The sequence below is a fragment of the Zalophus californianus genome, chromosome 12 (genome assembly GCF_009762305.2).
Source record: "Zalophus californianus isolate mZalCal1 chromosome 12, mZalCal1.pri.v2, whole genome shotgun sequence".
Lineage (NCBI taxonomy): Eukaryota > Metazoa > Chordata > Mammalia > Carnivora > Otariidae > Zalophus > Zalophus californianus.
The window spans coordinates 88,593,705-88,611,211 of NC_045606.1; the positions used below are offsets into that span (position 1 = coordinate 88,593,705).

A 17,507-nucleotide genomic window follows, 5' to 3' on the forward strand; every position below is an offset into this window, starting at 1 on the left:
GTTATGTTTCTTATAGCCAATTTTAATGGATTATAAGATGAGGTGACTGTATTGGTTTTCAATTTTTTTTCCACCAAATCCCCCAAGACAAATGAGACTATTAAGTGGCAAAAGCAATGACCCTCAGGTTGTACACAGCAAAGTCTCAGGGTTGATGAGTAGGGAAGAGTTTATTCTGAAAAGTTTCCCAGCTGGTGGCGTTTAGAACTGCACTCAATATTCCAACTGGATGTACACCAACTCAGCACAGGGCTTCAGAACCAAAATATCTGCTTCAAAGAGTTCAGACTGGTCACACATTGTGCTGCATCAGCATCTCAAATCACATCTGAGTTTATGGTAGTAGCTCTCAATGAAGGCAGCATTCAAGGGAGCATTTAAAAAATCTGTGGGAGCTTTTATTGGGGGAGGTTGTCAAAATGACTGGGAGGCCATGCTTATGTTAAGTGGATGGGAGCCAGGAATGGCTTACAATGCTCTGGCTAGCCCTGCACAGTAAAGAATTGTCCTGCACAACTTTTGAATGTTCTACAAGACATTCACGTAGCTGAGAAACCTATTTATAATTAAGTGAAACTAGAAACAAATTCCACATTATATATAAATCAAAAGTAGTTCCTTACAGTTTTGACATATGTTGAATTTATAGGAAAGCAAATAATACGTAATTAAGGTACGGCTACAAGTGCTTTGTTCAGAATTATACCAAGAGTTATTTCAGAAAAATCACATCATTGGCTTTTCATAGTATCTGGATTGCCGATACATATATCTATAACAATCTGCCTTTGTAGGTGTCACACAGTGATTCTGCACACAGATGCAAGCATCTTACTATTTTATTGTGTACTTAAAAACAGTACTTCCCAAACTTAAATATGCATACAAATCATTTAAGGATCCAGTTAAATTACATATTCAGATCTAGTAGCTCTGAAGCAGGGCCTGACTTTACATAATAAGCACCCAGGGGATACTAATCTACCAGGTCAGAAACCACACCTTGAGTAGCAAGGTTCTAGAGTAGTGGTACCCAAATTTTACATGTAGAAATAGTTTTTTATAAATTATTTCCCTTTTACTCCTTTTATTTCTTTATATCATGAAATCACTTCATAGAAGTCAAAGAGTGTTATAAAATATTTTTAAAAACGGTTACTGGCTCTGATAAGGTTGAAAACAACTCACGGAAACAGTTTCTGTCCAGTATTTGGGTATAAAACCTTCAATACAACATAACACTTGTATATAATTATACTGACATGTCACACTGGAGCCAGAATGATTATTTTCAAAGCACAAATCTAGCCATGTCACTGTTCCTAAGAACATTCAACAGGTTCCCACTGCCTTTAGAATAAAGTGCAAACTCCTGTGCATGGTTAGAAAGCCCTTCATAGTATGTTACTACTAACCTCACCAGCCTCATCTCTCACCACTGCACTCTAGTCTTCCAGCCCCCCCCCCAAAAAAAAATCACTTGCATACCGACATTTTTCTCATCCTGAAGAACTTGTACAGTTCCTGTACCAGGAGCACTTCGCCCCAAAGATAGTGGAAGAGTACATACTTCACCAACAAGATCGGGTGCTCTCTCTTGTGCCTCCACAGCACAAAGTACTTCTCATAGTGTATTATACTGTTAGTTTGAAAATAAGCAAGGACTACCTTTGTACTGGTGTATACTCAGTGTCTTACACACTGCCCAGTACTCAATAAATGTTAACCGAAAAATAACTGTTTCAGCACTGAACAAAAAGAATTACATGGATAAAGAACATTGGAGGGCCTCAAAGTATTAGCAAAATGGCCTATGGCTGATAAGAAATGGCCTGCCCAGGCAAGGGAAATTCAAATAATTTAAAACCTTTTTCTTAAAAATATTTTATTTATTTATTTGACAGAGAGAGAGAGATAGCGAGAGAGGGAACACAAGCAGGGGGAGTGGGGAGAGGGAGAAGCAGGCTTCCCGCTGAGCAGGGAGCCCGATGCGGGGCTCGATCCCAGGCCCCTGAGATCATGACCTGAGCTGAAGGCAGATGCTTAACGACTAAGCCACCCAGGCGCCCCCAAATAATTTAAACTTTCTATATTAAGTTAAATAAATACTCCAGATTCTACCTAAACATACAACTAGCAAAACAGTATTCTAGTGATTAAGAAGCCTGGGGAGTAGGTAAAACACCCTGCATATCACTACATGGTCCATATATTCAAAATATCATATATTTACTTCACAGTGAGCCAGCTTTAATAGTAATATAGAGGGTGCCTGGGTGGCTCAGTCGTTAAGCGTCTGCCTTCGGCTCAGGTCATGATCCCAGGGGCCTGGGATCGAGCCCCGCATCGGGATCCCTGCTCAGTGGGAAGCCTGCTTCTCCCTCTCCCACTCCCCCTGCTTGTGTTCCCTCTTTCCTCTCTCTCTGTCAAATAAACAAATAAAATCTTTAAAACAAAACAAAACAAAAATAATATAGAATACAAAAAGCCATGTGAGAGAGTTATAAATGCCCAATGACATGCCTAATGTTTAAAATGTCTTCCTATGTATTCTTTGGTAACATAGTCAAGTGGTCATGGATACTACAGAGAAAATAAACTTGGTAAGAGACAGAAGGATGAATGGATAAATTAGGGGAATGGATGAACAACAGACCAAGTGTCAGTGTAAAATACATTGGAATAGGACCTTTAAAAAACTGGTCAGTTGGGAAGGTGGGTGGTTCCTAGTCCTGGCTCTGCTATGAAGTAGCTGTGTGATCCCAGGTCACTTAACTAAGTCACTTAACTTCCCTATGCTTCAATTTCTCATTTGTAAAATATCATGGTTCTGTCTTTTAAGTCTTTTAGTTCCTCAAACAAGCTGCCTCTTGGACCACCACATACCTGAGACACTCCTGTCCTTATTTGCTGCCTAGCCAATCTCTAGTAATTCTTAATTTATCCTTTCCTCTGGGAGGCTTTTTGTGGATTTCTATACTAGCCAAGTTCCCCACTATTATATGTATCCCAAAAAACTCTGTACTTCCCTGTTTATAAATCCCCAGCACACTTGTAAGTACTTAAATTTAGGGCGCCTGGGTGGCTCAGTCATTAAGCGTCTGCCTTCGGCTCAGGTCATGATCCCAGGGTCCTGGGATCGAGCCCCACATCGGGCTCCCTGCTCCGCGGGAAGCCTGCTTCTCCCTCTAATCCCCACTTGTGCTCTCTGTCACTATCTCTGTCTCTCTCTCTCAAATAAATAAATAAAATCTTAAAAAAAAAAGTACTTAAATCCTGTCTTACCAATAGTCTGTAAGTTAGTTAAGGGTAGAGAACGAGTCTGGCTAGCTGAATTATTTTATTTCCAACATCAAAGTACCTAAAACATGGTAAGTATTCAAGAGTTAATTCATAAAATGAATGAATTAGGTTCCAGCAAATCTGAAATTTTAGGATTTGGAAGATGATTACCTCTAATCACTGCCTCTAATTACCTACCAGATCTTCTAAAATAGATTTTTTGGGGGGAACCTGGGTGGCTCAGTTGGTTAAGCATCTGCCTTTGGCTCAGGTCATGATCCCGGAAACCCAGTGGGCTCCCTGCTCAGCAGGGAGTCTGCTAATCCCTCTCTCTCTACTCCTCCCCCACTTGAGCTCACGCTCTCTTAAATAAAACCTTAAAAAATATATATATTTTATTGATCAACAGAGGAATACATTTGACAATCAATCTTGGTATTAAGTTTTCTGATGCACAAAAGTTATTTTCAAATAAGCCTGAATTTTCCCTAAACTCTCCTGTTTTGCTAATCGGAATTCAGTCAAATATCAAATTGTTCATCGTCCAAAAATAAGTAAATAGAGATTTTCTTTGACCTGAAAGTTACACTAACAACTTGAAACCAAGTTTTCTAATAAAGCCAACTTTTCAGTTTTCCGAACTGAAAAGATTATACAATAAATTAAGAGAATTTGTTATATTATTTCGAAGTGGTAGGACTGAATAAATAAAACACTGGTCTTTGGTCTTCCTAGAGTTTCAAGAGAAATAAATGAGAGAAATGAATGTTTAAAAAAATTCACTGTCCTCTCACCAGGCAATAATGATTTCAAAAGTATAAAACAAGTAGAGTGTTTTTTCAAGGCACATTTAGATTCATGATAAAGTACCCCTCTCTCACTAGATACCACCTAGATTAATTTTTTTTGTGTAATAGTTCTTCAGATTAATGTTACTGGAGTCATGTCATTTGAAGTGGAAATAAGAAACCTCTGTAAGTAAATAAAAACAAATCACAGAATCTAAAGAGGAGGTAGAAAACCTATAATCCAAACACCAGACTGAGACTATGGCTTAATTTTAGCCAGCTTTCAGGGGCTGCTCCCCATATGCCTCCAGTACTATAGGTGACAGGATCCAGGCAGGATGTATTAACAAAATCAAGTACATGCATATTCAAGAGTCGTCAAATCAAAATAAAAGTTCCATTAGTTTACTAGAATAGCAGTTTCAGAAATGCCAAAGTAGATTCTAATCAATAAGATTAGTAGGAGTAAACAGAGACAGATAAAATAAAAAACTTGCAGAGGCAAGAAGTGCCCTCTGATTAGAAAAAAGGTAGAGCTGAAAGGGGAAGACAGAAGGACTGGTGTATAGAGTTGTAGTGGTGTTCAAGAAAATGGTCACAGGGGAAGTGGGATTTTGCCTGCCTGAGGAATTAAAAACAAGAAAGAACTGGCTGCAGAGGTTGAGTCATAGGCCTAAAATGAGCTCTCATCCTTAACAGCTCTTACTGAAGTCTTTTCCTGTAGATCTCTAGATCAGCCCCCTTTGGCTTTGGAAAGAACATCGTTTCCTGAAGGATTCATGCTGCCCACTGATGCCAGTAACCCCGGACTTAAGTCCAAGTAATTCTGGAGTTGCTTCTGTGTTTATTGCCAATGATAAAGGCTTTCTTAGTAAGGTCTCCCTGACTTTCTCTTCTACTGATCCTGAAGCCCTTTACAGACTCAATTACATAGTAAACTCGTCATTAATAAATATGTATTATTCTCTCTAAATTGATTTTTACAAAATCAATTTTTAGACTCCTTTAAGTTTCCTTCCGTGGGGGCCTTTGCCCACTTAGCCAAGTCTGAAGAGTCCCACCTCCCTAAGCATATTCACTATAATCCTCCCTCTTAGGGTACCATGATGATGAGCATTACTCCAAAACCCTTCTCAAGGAGTACTTTTGGTAGACCCCCCAAATCCAACTCTCTCCTACTGAAGCAAACACTCTGGCTGTCAATCAGCTTCTACCTGCTCTCCCATCAATCTAGTCAGCACCTCCTACTACATGAGAAACTGAAAATTAGCAGATGTACATCCAAGGGTATCAGGGAAAGTTATAAGCTCAACATTACTCTTCAATGCAGGTGGTGAAAGGAGAAAAAAAGAGGTTATGAACAAAAGGATTAAGGCCTCCCCTGCCTCCAAACAAATGACAAAGAACCTGGTCCATTATTTTCCTTCAATCAATTCTTTCCCCAAAATTGGCTTAAAATGAATGTGGAGCAGCAGGTCTATAACTGTTCAATAACCAAGAATCACTATGTGGACAGGATTAAAAAAAAATACAGATCTCTAGTGGGTTCATGTAACTGCATGTCCACTGTGATCCTTATATAGCTGCAGAAAAGAGGAAAGAAACCGAGTAGTCATGTCACATGTTAGCCTGAATAGCAAAATAGAACCATTATCCAACTTTCATAGATTATTGCACTAAAGGAGATTTCAGAGATCTAGTTCAACTGCCTCGTTTTACAACTGAAGAAAATGAGGCCAAGAAAGATTAAGACGCTTGCCTAAGATCACAACTGATCATTGGATTCTTAGAGATAATTAAAAAATCATTTCCCATTCTCTCCTAAGTTTTAATTTCAGGGGAATCCTGCAAATAGGCAAGGTTAGCTGTTATTTCCAAATAAGATAGGCAAAAAAGAAAAAAAAAATGTCAAGTTGAGAAAGAAAACAAAAGAGGACTTACCTCTGGGTCTGCTAGGCGCTGAGAGAGACCTACAACAAAGACGAGGTTTTTTTGTACAACACGTACACTAGCCAAATGTTTGCGGTTTTCTGATATTTTCTGTTTTCTCTCATTCTGTTTCTGTTTTTTCTCATTCTTTATCCTTTGCAATTCTTCCTGGGAGAGTGGTTTATAAACTGCTGGGTCTTCTGGATATGGCTTTAAGCACAAAACAAACATAGAAGTTAGCATTAAATAAGGAAAGAAATAAGCTATATGAAAACCAATTATCATTCTGGATGACAGGTATGTGGTTATTTGTTACATCTCCCTTTTCCTAAATCTTTTAATTGCTTAAAATATTTTTAATAAATTTAAGATAAAAGTTTTTAAAATACTTATTTTTTTAGAGCTTAGCACAGACACTTTTAACACTAAAACTTAAAACACCACCAAAGGGGCGTCTGGGTGGCTCAGTCGTTAAGCGTCTGCCTTCGGCCCAGGTCATGATCCCAGGGTCCTGGGATCGGGTCCCACATCAGGCTCCCTGCTCGGCAGGAAGCCTGCGTCTCCCTCTCCCACTCTCCCTGCTTGTGTTCCTGCTCTCGCTATCTCTCTCTCTGTCAAATAAATAAATAAAATCTTTAAAAAAAAAAAAACCACCAAAGGTTCTATAATAAAAAAAAAAAATACAACCGTGGTAATTCCCTATAGTGTCTAGCAAAGTTGACAGGAAAGAAAGCTTCCAGGGTGCTGTGTAAGAGGCAAAGAGTATAACTTATCTCATCTAAACATAGGTTTATATATTATAATCCACAAATATTTAATGAAAACCTACTATGTGCTAGAAGATTAATGAAGTACTTATTCTTTAATTCACTGTCAATCTAAAAGGAATATAAATGGGCAAATAAACAACAATCCATAGATACTGTGGCTCAGGAGTTTGACTTTAGTTTCCAACACTTACTAGCCATGTGGACTTAAGCAAGTTAATGAAACTCTATGCCTCAGTATCCTCAATAGTAAGATGAAAATGATCTTAAAGTGTGAGGCATAATGGTAAAAGTAAAGTAACTCTCATAAAGCCATTATCATCATGAATAGCACACAGTAATCCCTCAATAAATACTAGCAATTACACTGCTGTAATTTTTTCCCCTTTCTTGTCCTTACAATATTGCTTTTATTCCTACTGCTAATGCCAGGGCTACTGGTGGCCTGAATAAGAGCTATGGAATCACACTGCCTGGCTTTAAATCTTGGCTCCTCTCTACTATCTGAGAGACCTTGGCCATAAGTTATGTGAGTTGCCTGCCTCAGTCATCTCTCCTATAAAATAGGAATCACGGTACCTTATTAAGAGGGTTTCTGTAAGAGTTAGAAGAGATATACATTTATAAAGTGATTAAAACTGTGCCCTACACATAAGCATTCAATAAGTCACTTATTATTACTACTAATCAAAAAATAGGGACGCCTGGGTGGCTCAGTCGGCTAAATGTTCGACTCTTGATTTCAGCTCAGGTCATGATCTCAGGGTTGTGAAATCAAGCCCTACATCAGGCTCCATGCTGGGTGTAGAGCCTGCTTAAGATTCTCTCTCTCCCTGTGCCCCTCCCCGCCTAAAACATAAATAGTTAATAATAAATGAAAGATCATATCTAAGTGGATATGAAGAGATCCCAGAAACAGGAAATTGTATCTATCAGAATATAGGAGTAGGGACTAACAGAAATGATGTCATCAAGAAAAAAAGCAGGAACAAGGTAGAGTGGAGACAGTATTCAAAAGCCTGAAATCTTGCTATGCTTTTAACATAAAGGTACTTTCATCTTTTCATACATAAGTAAAACACAAAAATAAAAACCCTCGAATTTGTCAACACACTCAGATTAATGCTGAAGGCAATTAAGAAAGTGAGACTTCTCTTTTATGTTCCTCAGCTTCTACTGGTAGTATCATAAGGTCTCCAAAAATCCCATTCTTAAATATTCAGACATAACTCTTAGTGGTCCTAGAAGACACAAGCACCCATACCATTTGATTTCCACATTCAAAAATCTGAATAAAAATAATAAAATAAAAATCTGAATCTTCCAGCTAATTGGTCCTATTTGGCATACTGGAACTGACTTGTGAGTAGGAGGCATATAAAACAGCTGACTTGGTAACTCGTGTGACTTTTGCATGACCTGAAGTCTTTCTCCAGGATGAAATATGAAGCTAGAAATGCACATTTTAGGCACTCAATAAATATTTGCCAAATGAACGCCAAGCTACTCTCTAGAACAGAGAATTTAGCACGGTTAATTTTTCTTTTAAAAAAATCTTAACTTTTCAAGGCTCCAGAAAACGTTGGAAAAGCATGCACTCCATGACAGCTGCTCCAGCACACACACACACCACCAGAAACACCTACTCCACAAACCCAATGGCACAACATTAATAAGCCAGTACAAAGAGATAAGCAAGGGAGAAAGACTAAAAACGGGAGACGAAAAATACATGTGGTTTACTTTTTGACTGAAACACGTATACTAAACTTAATTTTCTAGGAATATAGCGTCAAATGAAAAAGTACAAGTGGGAAATTTTTCTTTAAATATATTATTGTGTGTTATATATCAAACTAATGCAAAATATGGCACCTGTGGCATGTGGCAGTTTTAATGTGTAAAATATTTTTAATAGTGTTAATCTGACGATAAACGGACAAACCATTAATTATGATGATTTATAGTCTCTAGTGTAATCACTTACTTTTTTTCATGTGTGTAGTTATGGTCCCACTTTTATTTCTAATGTATCTTTTATGTTTTTTCTCTTTATTTTCCAATGAGACTTGCCAAGAGTTTATTTTATTGTCTTTCAGAGAACCAGCTCTAACTTTTATTGAAATGCTACTTTTTTTCTATTTCACCAAATTCTGCTTAATCCCTGCTTCCACTGTCACAATGTTTACTATTCTTTTTTGGTTTCTTAACCTAGAAATAAGCTAATTTATTTTTTGTTCTTTGTTTTCCAATAAACGCATGCACAGCCTTAACTTTTCCTCCTCCTAGAAGCAATGAAAAATACTATATAAAGTTTTGTTTTTTAACCAATATCTTAGAAACAGTAATGATCTGCAGTGGGGAAGTCCCAAGCCAACTTCTATATAAAAGTCAAAATCCAGAGAGTAAGTGTAAATCTGTGTAACAACAAATGGGAAGGGAGGGTCAGCATTCAAAGCCCAGGGCTAGCCCAAGGTGAAGAGTCTTTGGGGAACTCAACCCCATGTTAAGCTGAGACCCAGCCCGTCCCCCAAAAGACTCTTTCAGTCTCAGGATAAGAACAAACTACAGACAGGTCAGAACAAGAAAAATGGGGATAGAAGAAAAACATCCTGAAGAAGTTGCTGAAACCAACCTTCCGGAAAATTTGCATCCTAGGGACCTTAGAACTTTATACTTGGCCCCACCAGCGCCCATTATGCTTGAGGCACCTCTAACAGCATTGTTTATAGGATCCAGCAGAAGACAAATGAAAGTTTCTCTAGAGGAGGGCAAAAATACCTTAGGTCCTGGACAACTCTACAAATAATTCAGGGACAACAACCAAGAAGCAGGCATAGATATAACCAAGCACACAAAGAAATAAAACAACATGAACAACCAGTAGAAACATTCCTCACAGACTTTAGCTACTGGAATTATCTGATACAGATTTAAAAACAATAATGCTTATCTGTTTAAACAAATATATGATCTGCTGCCAAAAAAACAAAACAAAACACCAAACATGTTGGGTGTAGAGATTATAAATAAATTAAAAAAAAACAACAAAGTTTTATATTAATTTGTACAAAGTTGTGTGCATGTACAAGCACACATGCTTGCTAATCGTGTTATTCAATTTTCCATTTCCTGGGATGCCCAGGTCTCTCAGTATCTGCCTTCAGCTCAGGTCATGATCCCAGGGTCCTGGGATCGAGTCCCACATCGGGCTCCTTCCTCAGTAGGGAGCCTGCTTCTCCCTCTGCCTGCCGCTCTCCCTGCTTGTGCTCTCTCTGACAAATAAATAAAATCTTCAAAAAAATTTTTTTTTCCATTTCCTTTTTTTGGGTCTATTTCATCTATCAAACTCTAAAATATAGAAGTTAGAATTCTCTCCATTATGGATATGGATACAGTTTCTCCTGGTATTTGTATCAGCTCAATATACTTCAAAGAGCTACTGTTAAGTAAATAAAATTCCATGACTCTATGGACACTTAGCAATTAAAAAATTCCTCTTTTCCCTTTTAAAATGTGTTTGATCTTAAATTTGATTATGACTAATACCAGTACTATTATACCTTCTTTCCTATGATTTCCGTAGTTTCACTGATAATTTTCTGTATATGTTTCTAGTCAAACAGTTCTACAAGGTTTACTGGGGAAAAGAATAATCTCTCATTTTCTTCTTTCCCTGAACCAGTTGCCTCTCCCTGGAAATAATCCTGTTAGACTCTTTTAGATCATTATTTTGTCATTTACTATCACATCATTAAATAAGATGCTTGTATGGCTACCTCTTGCTTTTTCAGTTCTACATATTATCACATCATACAAATTGACAATATAGGTTTCTTTCACCCAGGCTAACCATACATCCCAAGTCTACTTTCTAACCTTCCACCCTAATTTTGGTTAGGTCAACATTCACAATTACATTATTATAAAGTTCAAATGTTACTTATACATTTCTACCTTCAGCCGTGACAGAGGAGATAGTAACAGACCAGGCCTACTAGCATAAACAACTAGAAAACAAGACAAAATATATGAAAGAACTGTTTTCAGACATCAAACAATATAGGTAATGAACAGCAAATCCGTGACTACTGAGAAAAAAGAAATGAGACAGGTGAAAACCATGAGTGAAAACCATCCTAGCTTTCTGCTCTGCCAGCACTTACTGGACGCTGGCTGGGTCCAACAATCACACTGAGCAGAGAGGAAAGTGATCAAAACCTGAAGAGGCTGAGGCAACTGAAATTTATGGGGCAAAATATCACAAAGCAGGAACTAGTCCAAAAAGAATTCCAGAAATCTACATAGAGGAATCCTGTGATAGCCAGTTCCCATAGGCAGCTCTCCAATAAAGACACTCTGATAGAGTCCAGGTCAATAATGAATTTGGGGAGGAAATAAAAAAGAAGTAATACCAATCACATGTAAACTTTTTCAGAATACAGAGGACAAGGAAACATTTCCTAACCCATTTTATGAAGCGAGTATTAGTTTGATACCAAATCTAAAAACAATATAAATAAAATAAAATAAATTAAATAAAAAAACAAGATAAAAACCTCTCATGACACAGACATAAAAATCTTTCTGAAAACATTAGCAAATTGAAAAGAAAAAGGGTAATTTATCATCATCAAATGAGGTTTATCCTTGGAAGGGAAGGTTGATTCAAAAATCAATCAACCTAAATCACCATTTCAACAAAATGAAGGAGAAAACACATGATGATTTCAAAAGAAACAGAAAAGGCATTTGACAAAATGCAACACCCACTCGTGATAAAAACTCTCAGTAAGCAAAGAAAACGTCCTCAACCTGATAAAAAACCATCTACAAAAAACACAGCCAGGAACATACTTATTGTGAAATAATGCTTCCCACTGAAATTGGGAACAAAGATAATTGTTCTTAGCACTTTATTCCAATGCTCTACTGGAGCGCTTACCCAGTGCGATAAGGCAAGAAAAATAATTTAAAAACATAAAGGTTGGAAAAGAAGTAAAACTGTCTTTATTCACAGAAGACATGATCATCTATGTAGAAAAGCCTAAGTAATCTATTTAACAAAATCAATTATTCTCTGTATGAACTGGAAAATGGAATTTTTAAAATATCATTATGTTGAAGCTCAGAAAACATAAAAGTTACAGATAAATATATAACAAAACATGCTATACTACTCCATATGCTGAAAACTACAGAACATGGTTTTATAAATGTTTAAAACCTAGAAAACTGGAAAGATAAACCTTATTTATGAACGAGATGAGCCACCATTTTCAAGATGTCATTTTTCCTCAAACTGACCTGTTTATTCAAGTTCAATCAAAAGCCCAGTAGGTTTTTTGTACAAAATTACAAACTAATTAAAAACCTTATGTGGAAATGCTAAGGTCTTAGATACCCAAAATAAATTCTATAAAGAATAACAAAGTTGAAAGGTTTATCATACCTGATTTGAAGACTTAGAGTAATCAAGACAGTATGGTATTGGCATAAGGATAGAAACAATTGTCTGTGGATGACAGAAATGAACTTACACATTTATGAGCAACGGATTTTAAGAAAGAGTTCAAAACCATTCAGTACTGAAGAGAGAGTCTTTTCTACAAATGATGCTGTAACAATATATGTGTATGGGGGGGGGGAATCTCAACCCCTACAACATATCTGAGCCATGGCAGCATAATATGATTACTTTACTTTTCTTGTACAGCTTTTTGTTTCCCCTAGAGTTAACCGTCTGATTAGATTCAACCATCAAATCTCCTCCAAATGTTGAAATGGCCTCACAACACAATTCTCTTTTAAAACACCAAGTTTCTCTCAATTTTATCTTTTTGTAGAGACCTTCTCTTGCAACTTTCTGGTCTGCCATATTCTGTACTGGCTGCCCTCTTTCCCGCCATCTCAGGATCCCACTGCATCGCTCCGGTACTTGGTCACCTCTGTCCTTTATCCCATGTACTTGGTCACCTCTGTCCTTTATCCCATGTATTCTCTTTTCTTCATTCCTTCATGGGAGGGGCATATTCTGCAGTAGATTCCTGAGAGAGAATGCACGGAAGATTAAAAAAAAAAAAAAATTCGAGATCTTTCACGTCTGAAAAGGTCTTTTCATGTACCTTCACACTTAACAGGAAGATATGGAGTTCCAGGATGAAAATAAATTTCCTTCAGAAATATCTTCAGTCTTCAAGTCTTGCTTTTGAGAATTCTGAAATGATTCCGATGCCTGATCTTCATTTGTAGCCTACTTTTTTCCTCTTTGGAAGCTTACAGAACTTCTTTGTTTTCAGTTTTCTGTTTAAAAATAGTTTGTGCCTGGCACTCAATAGGCCTTTTTAATCTGGAAATATATCCTTTGGTCTTGGGAATATTCTTCAATCATATTTCTGAAATAACTTTCCTTCTATATTACTGTGGTCTATTTCTAGAACACTAACTTATTTAGTATTTGACCTCCTGGATTGATCCTCAAAGTTATCTCTTCTCTCAAATAAGAATATTTATCAAATAAGAATATCTCCTTTGTCTTTTTGCACTACTTTTTAAGAAATTTTCTCAAATTCGTCTTCCAACTCTTTCGTTGTTATTTCTGCTATATTTTAATTATTAGTAACAGTGTTTATCCTTCACTGAATCTTTTTTAGACTATCCTGTTCTTGTTTCATGAATGCAATATCCTCTGTTACTTCTGAGATGAAAATAACAGTAACTTTGTCAGAGTTTTCGTCTCTTTGGCCAGTCTGGCTTCCACGTGAGTCAATACCGTATGATGCTACATCAGTATACGACCTGTGTTCCCACATCTGCTGTTTCCACCAGGTATTTTTCTCAGAAATGCTGCACTAAAAGAACATACAAAGACAATCTAAGGAATGACCAGGTAGCCTATGCCTTAGTTTAGGGAAACACGGAAGGTCTTTCTGATCCTTTTAGGCATGGCAACTAGGACCAAAGAGAAACATTAAACTTTCTTGGTTTGTAAAACCTGCCCACCTCTCTGCTTCTCAAAATACTAAAGCAAAGAGGCCCTTTACATAAACAAGCAGATTTCATTTGTGCACCCAAATCAGGGCTTGCTTCAACCAACTCCCCACCTGCATCTCCAAGTTTACTTAAATCATCTTGATTTGCCATTTCACAGAGTGGCCTCTGCAGGCCATCTTCAGCAGGGCTGGGCTATGTGTAAATGGCTTCGTGGTCTTCTCCAGGCATCGGGCAACACTTGAGGTCTTCCTGCGTTAACACAATCACTGAGGCTGGTCTCCAGAGATGTAAAGACTTAGTCAGGGACTAAGACAGGCAGCTTCATAACTACATGTGCTAAGTGTGCTCAGCACACTCTCTGGCAAAGCTAAGCCAAGACTCTGTGGTCAGCACCGTCTACTGTCCATGACCCACTCCAGCCATGAGACAAGCAGGAGCAAGGTCAAATAGTCACAGACCAAGCAGAAGGTTATAGTTAAAACAAAAATAATCCTCCTGGTCTGACTTAACAGTAAAGACCACAGCTAAAGATTATAACTTAGAAACCCTGAAGGAGGTCGTCTCAAAATTATTTAATATGGATTTTTTTTCCCTATAAATGTTGGAGAACTTTGATGCCCATCCTTAGACAATCTCTCATCTTTTCTATTGACCCTCTCTTGTGATCTCATCCAGTATTACTTTATAAATACATTCTATATGCTAACTCTCAAACTTACATTTCCATACCAGAACCAAATCTGAATATTCACCTAACCAATTTCTCCATTTAGATTTCTAATAGGAATCTCAAACTTAACATGTCTAAAGCTGAGTTCCTGATCTTCTCAAAAACCTGTCCCTACTGAGGTCTTCCCCATCTCAGTCAATGGCCATTCTTTACTTCCCTTACACACTCACCAACTCTTCTACTTGTCCTGTATAGTGGATATTAAACCTTATGAATCTTTTTATGTCTGGAAAATATTTTATTATGCTTTTACATGTGAATGAAATTGAGAATTCCTCAAGTCATTTACCCTCAAAAATTTGGAAAAACAAATTTCTCAATTATTTTCTCTTTTCCATCATTATAAAACAAAAACACCAGTATCAGTTTTATTCTTGTTCCTCTGTAGTCTATGCATTTTCCTCCCATAAGCTTTGAGAACTTTGTCTTTATTCTAGATATTCTAAAATTTTACAATTCTATTAATAGATGTTGATATTTTTCAGTCATCTTGTCTCCTACTCACACAGCCCTTCTAAGGACAACTGCTTTTCACAAGAAATTTCCTTCTAGTGGTTCTTTATTCCTTCCCATCCATTCTTATTTCACTGCTTCTGTACCTTCTCTTAGCAGATTAGAACCAGATCTTTTATGCTGCTTAACTTCTCTTTCATGCTTTTTAAAAATCTTTTTGTACTATATGATGCAAAAAAAAAATACTCAGCAAAATCTTCCAAGTTATTAATTTGTTCTTAAACTTTGTTCATTCGTTCTTCAGCCCACCCATAAGATTATTCATTTGCAAGATCTCTAATCTGCTCTTTAAAAAATATTCCTTCTATATAGATATGCCATTCTCTTTTATTGGTTTGAGAAGCACCAATGACCCTTTTAAATGTTTCTGTTTGCTTACTTTTGTTAGGTTCTTTTATTTACTGATTTTTGGTACTGATGTTGGTATTCCTGAAATGTCTGTTAATTCTTGGTTCTTACACATTTTTACATGTAAGAACTCTGTCAACCAGCCTATAAATGCTATTTCTGTTTACTGCAGGATGCTCTTTTATGACTGCAAGGAGGACAAACTGGTGGACAGAGTATATCAATAATTCATCTTCTGAGCACAAGAGGTCTTAGTTCCTCCAGGGTATCTCCATTCACCTTAAGGCTCTGACCCAAATTTATAATCAGTGTTCCAGCTAGAGAGCATCTGTCTCTGCTACATGGCATAAAAGTTAGGCTGAACCCATATCTTGCTCCAATGCAACCCTCAGGCAACCACACGGATACTTTCCTTAGGATCTTTTTTAAAAGCACCACTACTCTTATCTTTTCTCAGCAGCCTTATCCTGAGTATGTCTGAGCTAATGCTTCTTTCTTTAAATTGATCCCAATGGCCTACTGTTTTTCCGATTCTTCATACTTGCTTATCCTCCCAGAAAGGCACACTTTTATTGATAACCAGCTCTGCTAAAATTATTTTGCTTTATCCTTAAAACTTTTCTACTTTTTTCTCTACTTTCTAAGAATTTAAAGTGATTCTAGGTAATCCCCTAAAAGTGAAGTGAATTTTTCTGCCATTTCCTCAAATAATAGATTTTTCTCTAATGACTATTTAACAAGTAGTCTTTTTATTAAGATTTCATAGCACACCCAAAGAAAAAAAGAGATAAACTTAAGAAGTCAAAAGACTTCACAAGCTTTATAGTCTCGGGCTATACTAAAAATTACCACTTTCAACAGAACAGTTCAATACAATTGTCTTCTTTTTTTTTTTTAAAGATTTTATTTTATTCATTTGACAGAGAGAGACACAGCTAGAGAGGAAACACAAGCAGGGGGAGTGGGAGAGGGAGAAGCAGGCTTCCCGCTGAGCAGGGAGCCCGATGCGGGGCTAGATCCCAGGACTCTGGGATCATGACCTGAGCTGAAGGCAGACACTTAACGACTGAGCCACCCAGGCACCCCAATACAATTGTCTTCTTATGGAATGACCAGGAACCACTTTTTAAAATATGACTGAATGCTTAAAATCCACTAACACAAATTTATTACAAATCTTGACCAAAGTTAATATTTAAGGTTTTCATTTGCTTTTCATTCACATCCCTAAAATACATTAACTATACAAAAAGATATACTATATATACATTATAAATATCTATTACATGTTATATATACTACATATATATACTGTATATAAACTCAACACTTAATTAGAGCTAACCTTTTTTCATTCATGTAATATATATTACATGCCCACTAGATTAAAAAAACAACTGGATAATGCATTGCCTTCTGAGATATAATCTCTCTGGTAAGGAAATTGAGAGATAAATATTCTAGGTATCTAAAACACATTCTGCTTTCTCAAAATTTGTAGTAATGAATATAAGAGCTCTTTGAAACGGGTAAACAGAAAAGTTTAAACCATACCGACAGACACTGAAAAGCAAAGGCAAAAAAAAAAAAAAAAATAGATATTTACATTAGCCCCTAGATCACAAATAAAGTCCTTCAAAACGCAATCCCACTCATTCTAAGCCACTCACTATACTGTAACTGTTGTGCCTGATTATTTAAACAAGACCCAGGAATATTAAAAATCATAGAACTATTTAGAGCTAGAATAGACTCAAAAGATTTATATTTGAATCCCAAACCTACTACCCACTAGCTGATGCCTGTGGACAAGTTACTTGAAAGGCCTAGTTTCAATGTACATTGGGGATAGCATTACAGCCTAGAGTTGTAAAGACTCAACAAATGAGTAACCATTACCTTCTGAAGCAGCATTTCCGTCATTTTAACACATGACCTCTTTTAGTAAATGTCAAAACTTTTTCCCTATTTTGTACTAGAAAATTAAAGTGAATTTCCTCCCAGCTGAATGTGTTTTTCCAATTTCATATCATCCTATCTAAATCCACAGCCTCTCTACTCCTATTTCTCTTAAATATCCAGCACCACTGATCTTGTGAATCTCTCCAGATAAGAAAGCTAAAGGTTAACCAGAGAGATTATATGACTTTTCCAAGG

The 17,507-nt window shown here is 36.8% G+C and overlaps 1 protein-coding gene across 6 annotated transcripts in view; it reads right to left on the bottom strand.

The window, feature by feature from the left end:
- Positions 1-17,507, bottom strand: part of CNOT4 (CCR4-NOT transcription complex subunit 4) — a 145,285-nt gene that overhangs the window by 63,760 nt on the left and 64,018 nt on the right. For all 6 annotated transcript variants that reach the window (XM_027573218.2, XM_027573217.2, XM_027573220.2 and 3 more), the window contains exon 3: positions 6,012-6,209. In XM_027573218.2, coding sequence (XP_027429019.1) covers positions 6,012-6,209 — 198 coding nt within the window. The remainder of the gene's footprint in view (positions 1-6,011; positions 6,210-17,507) is intronic.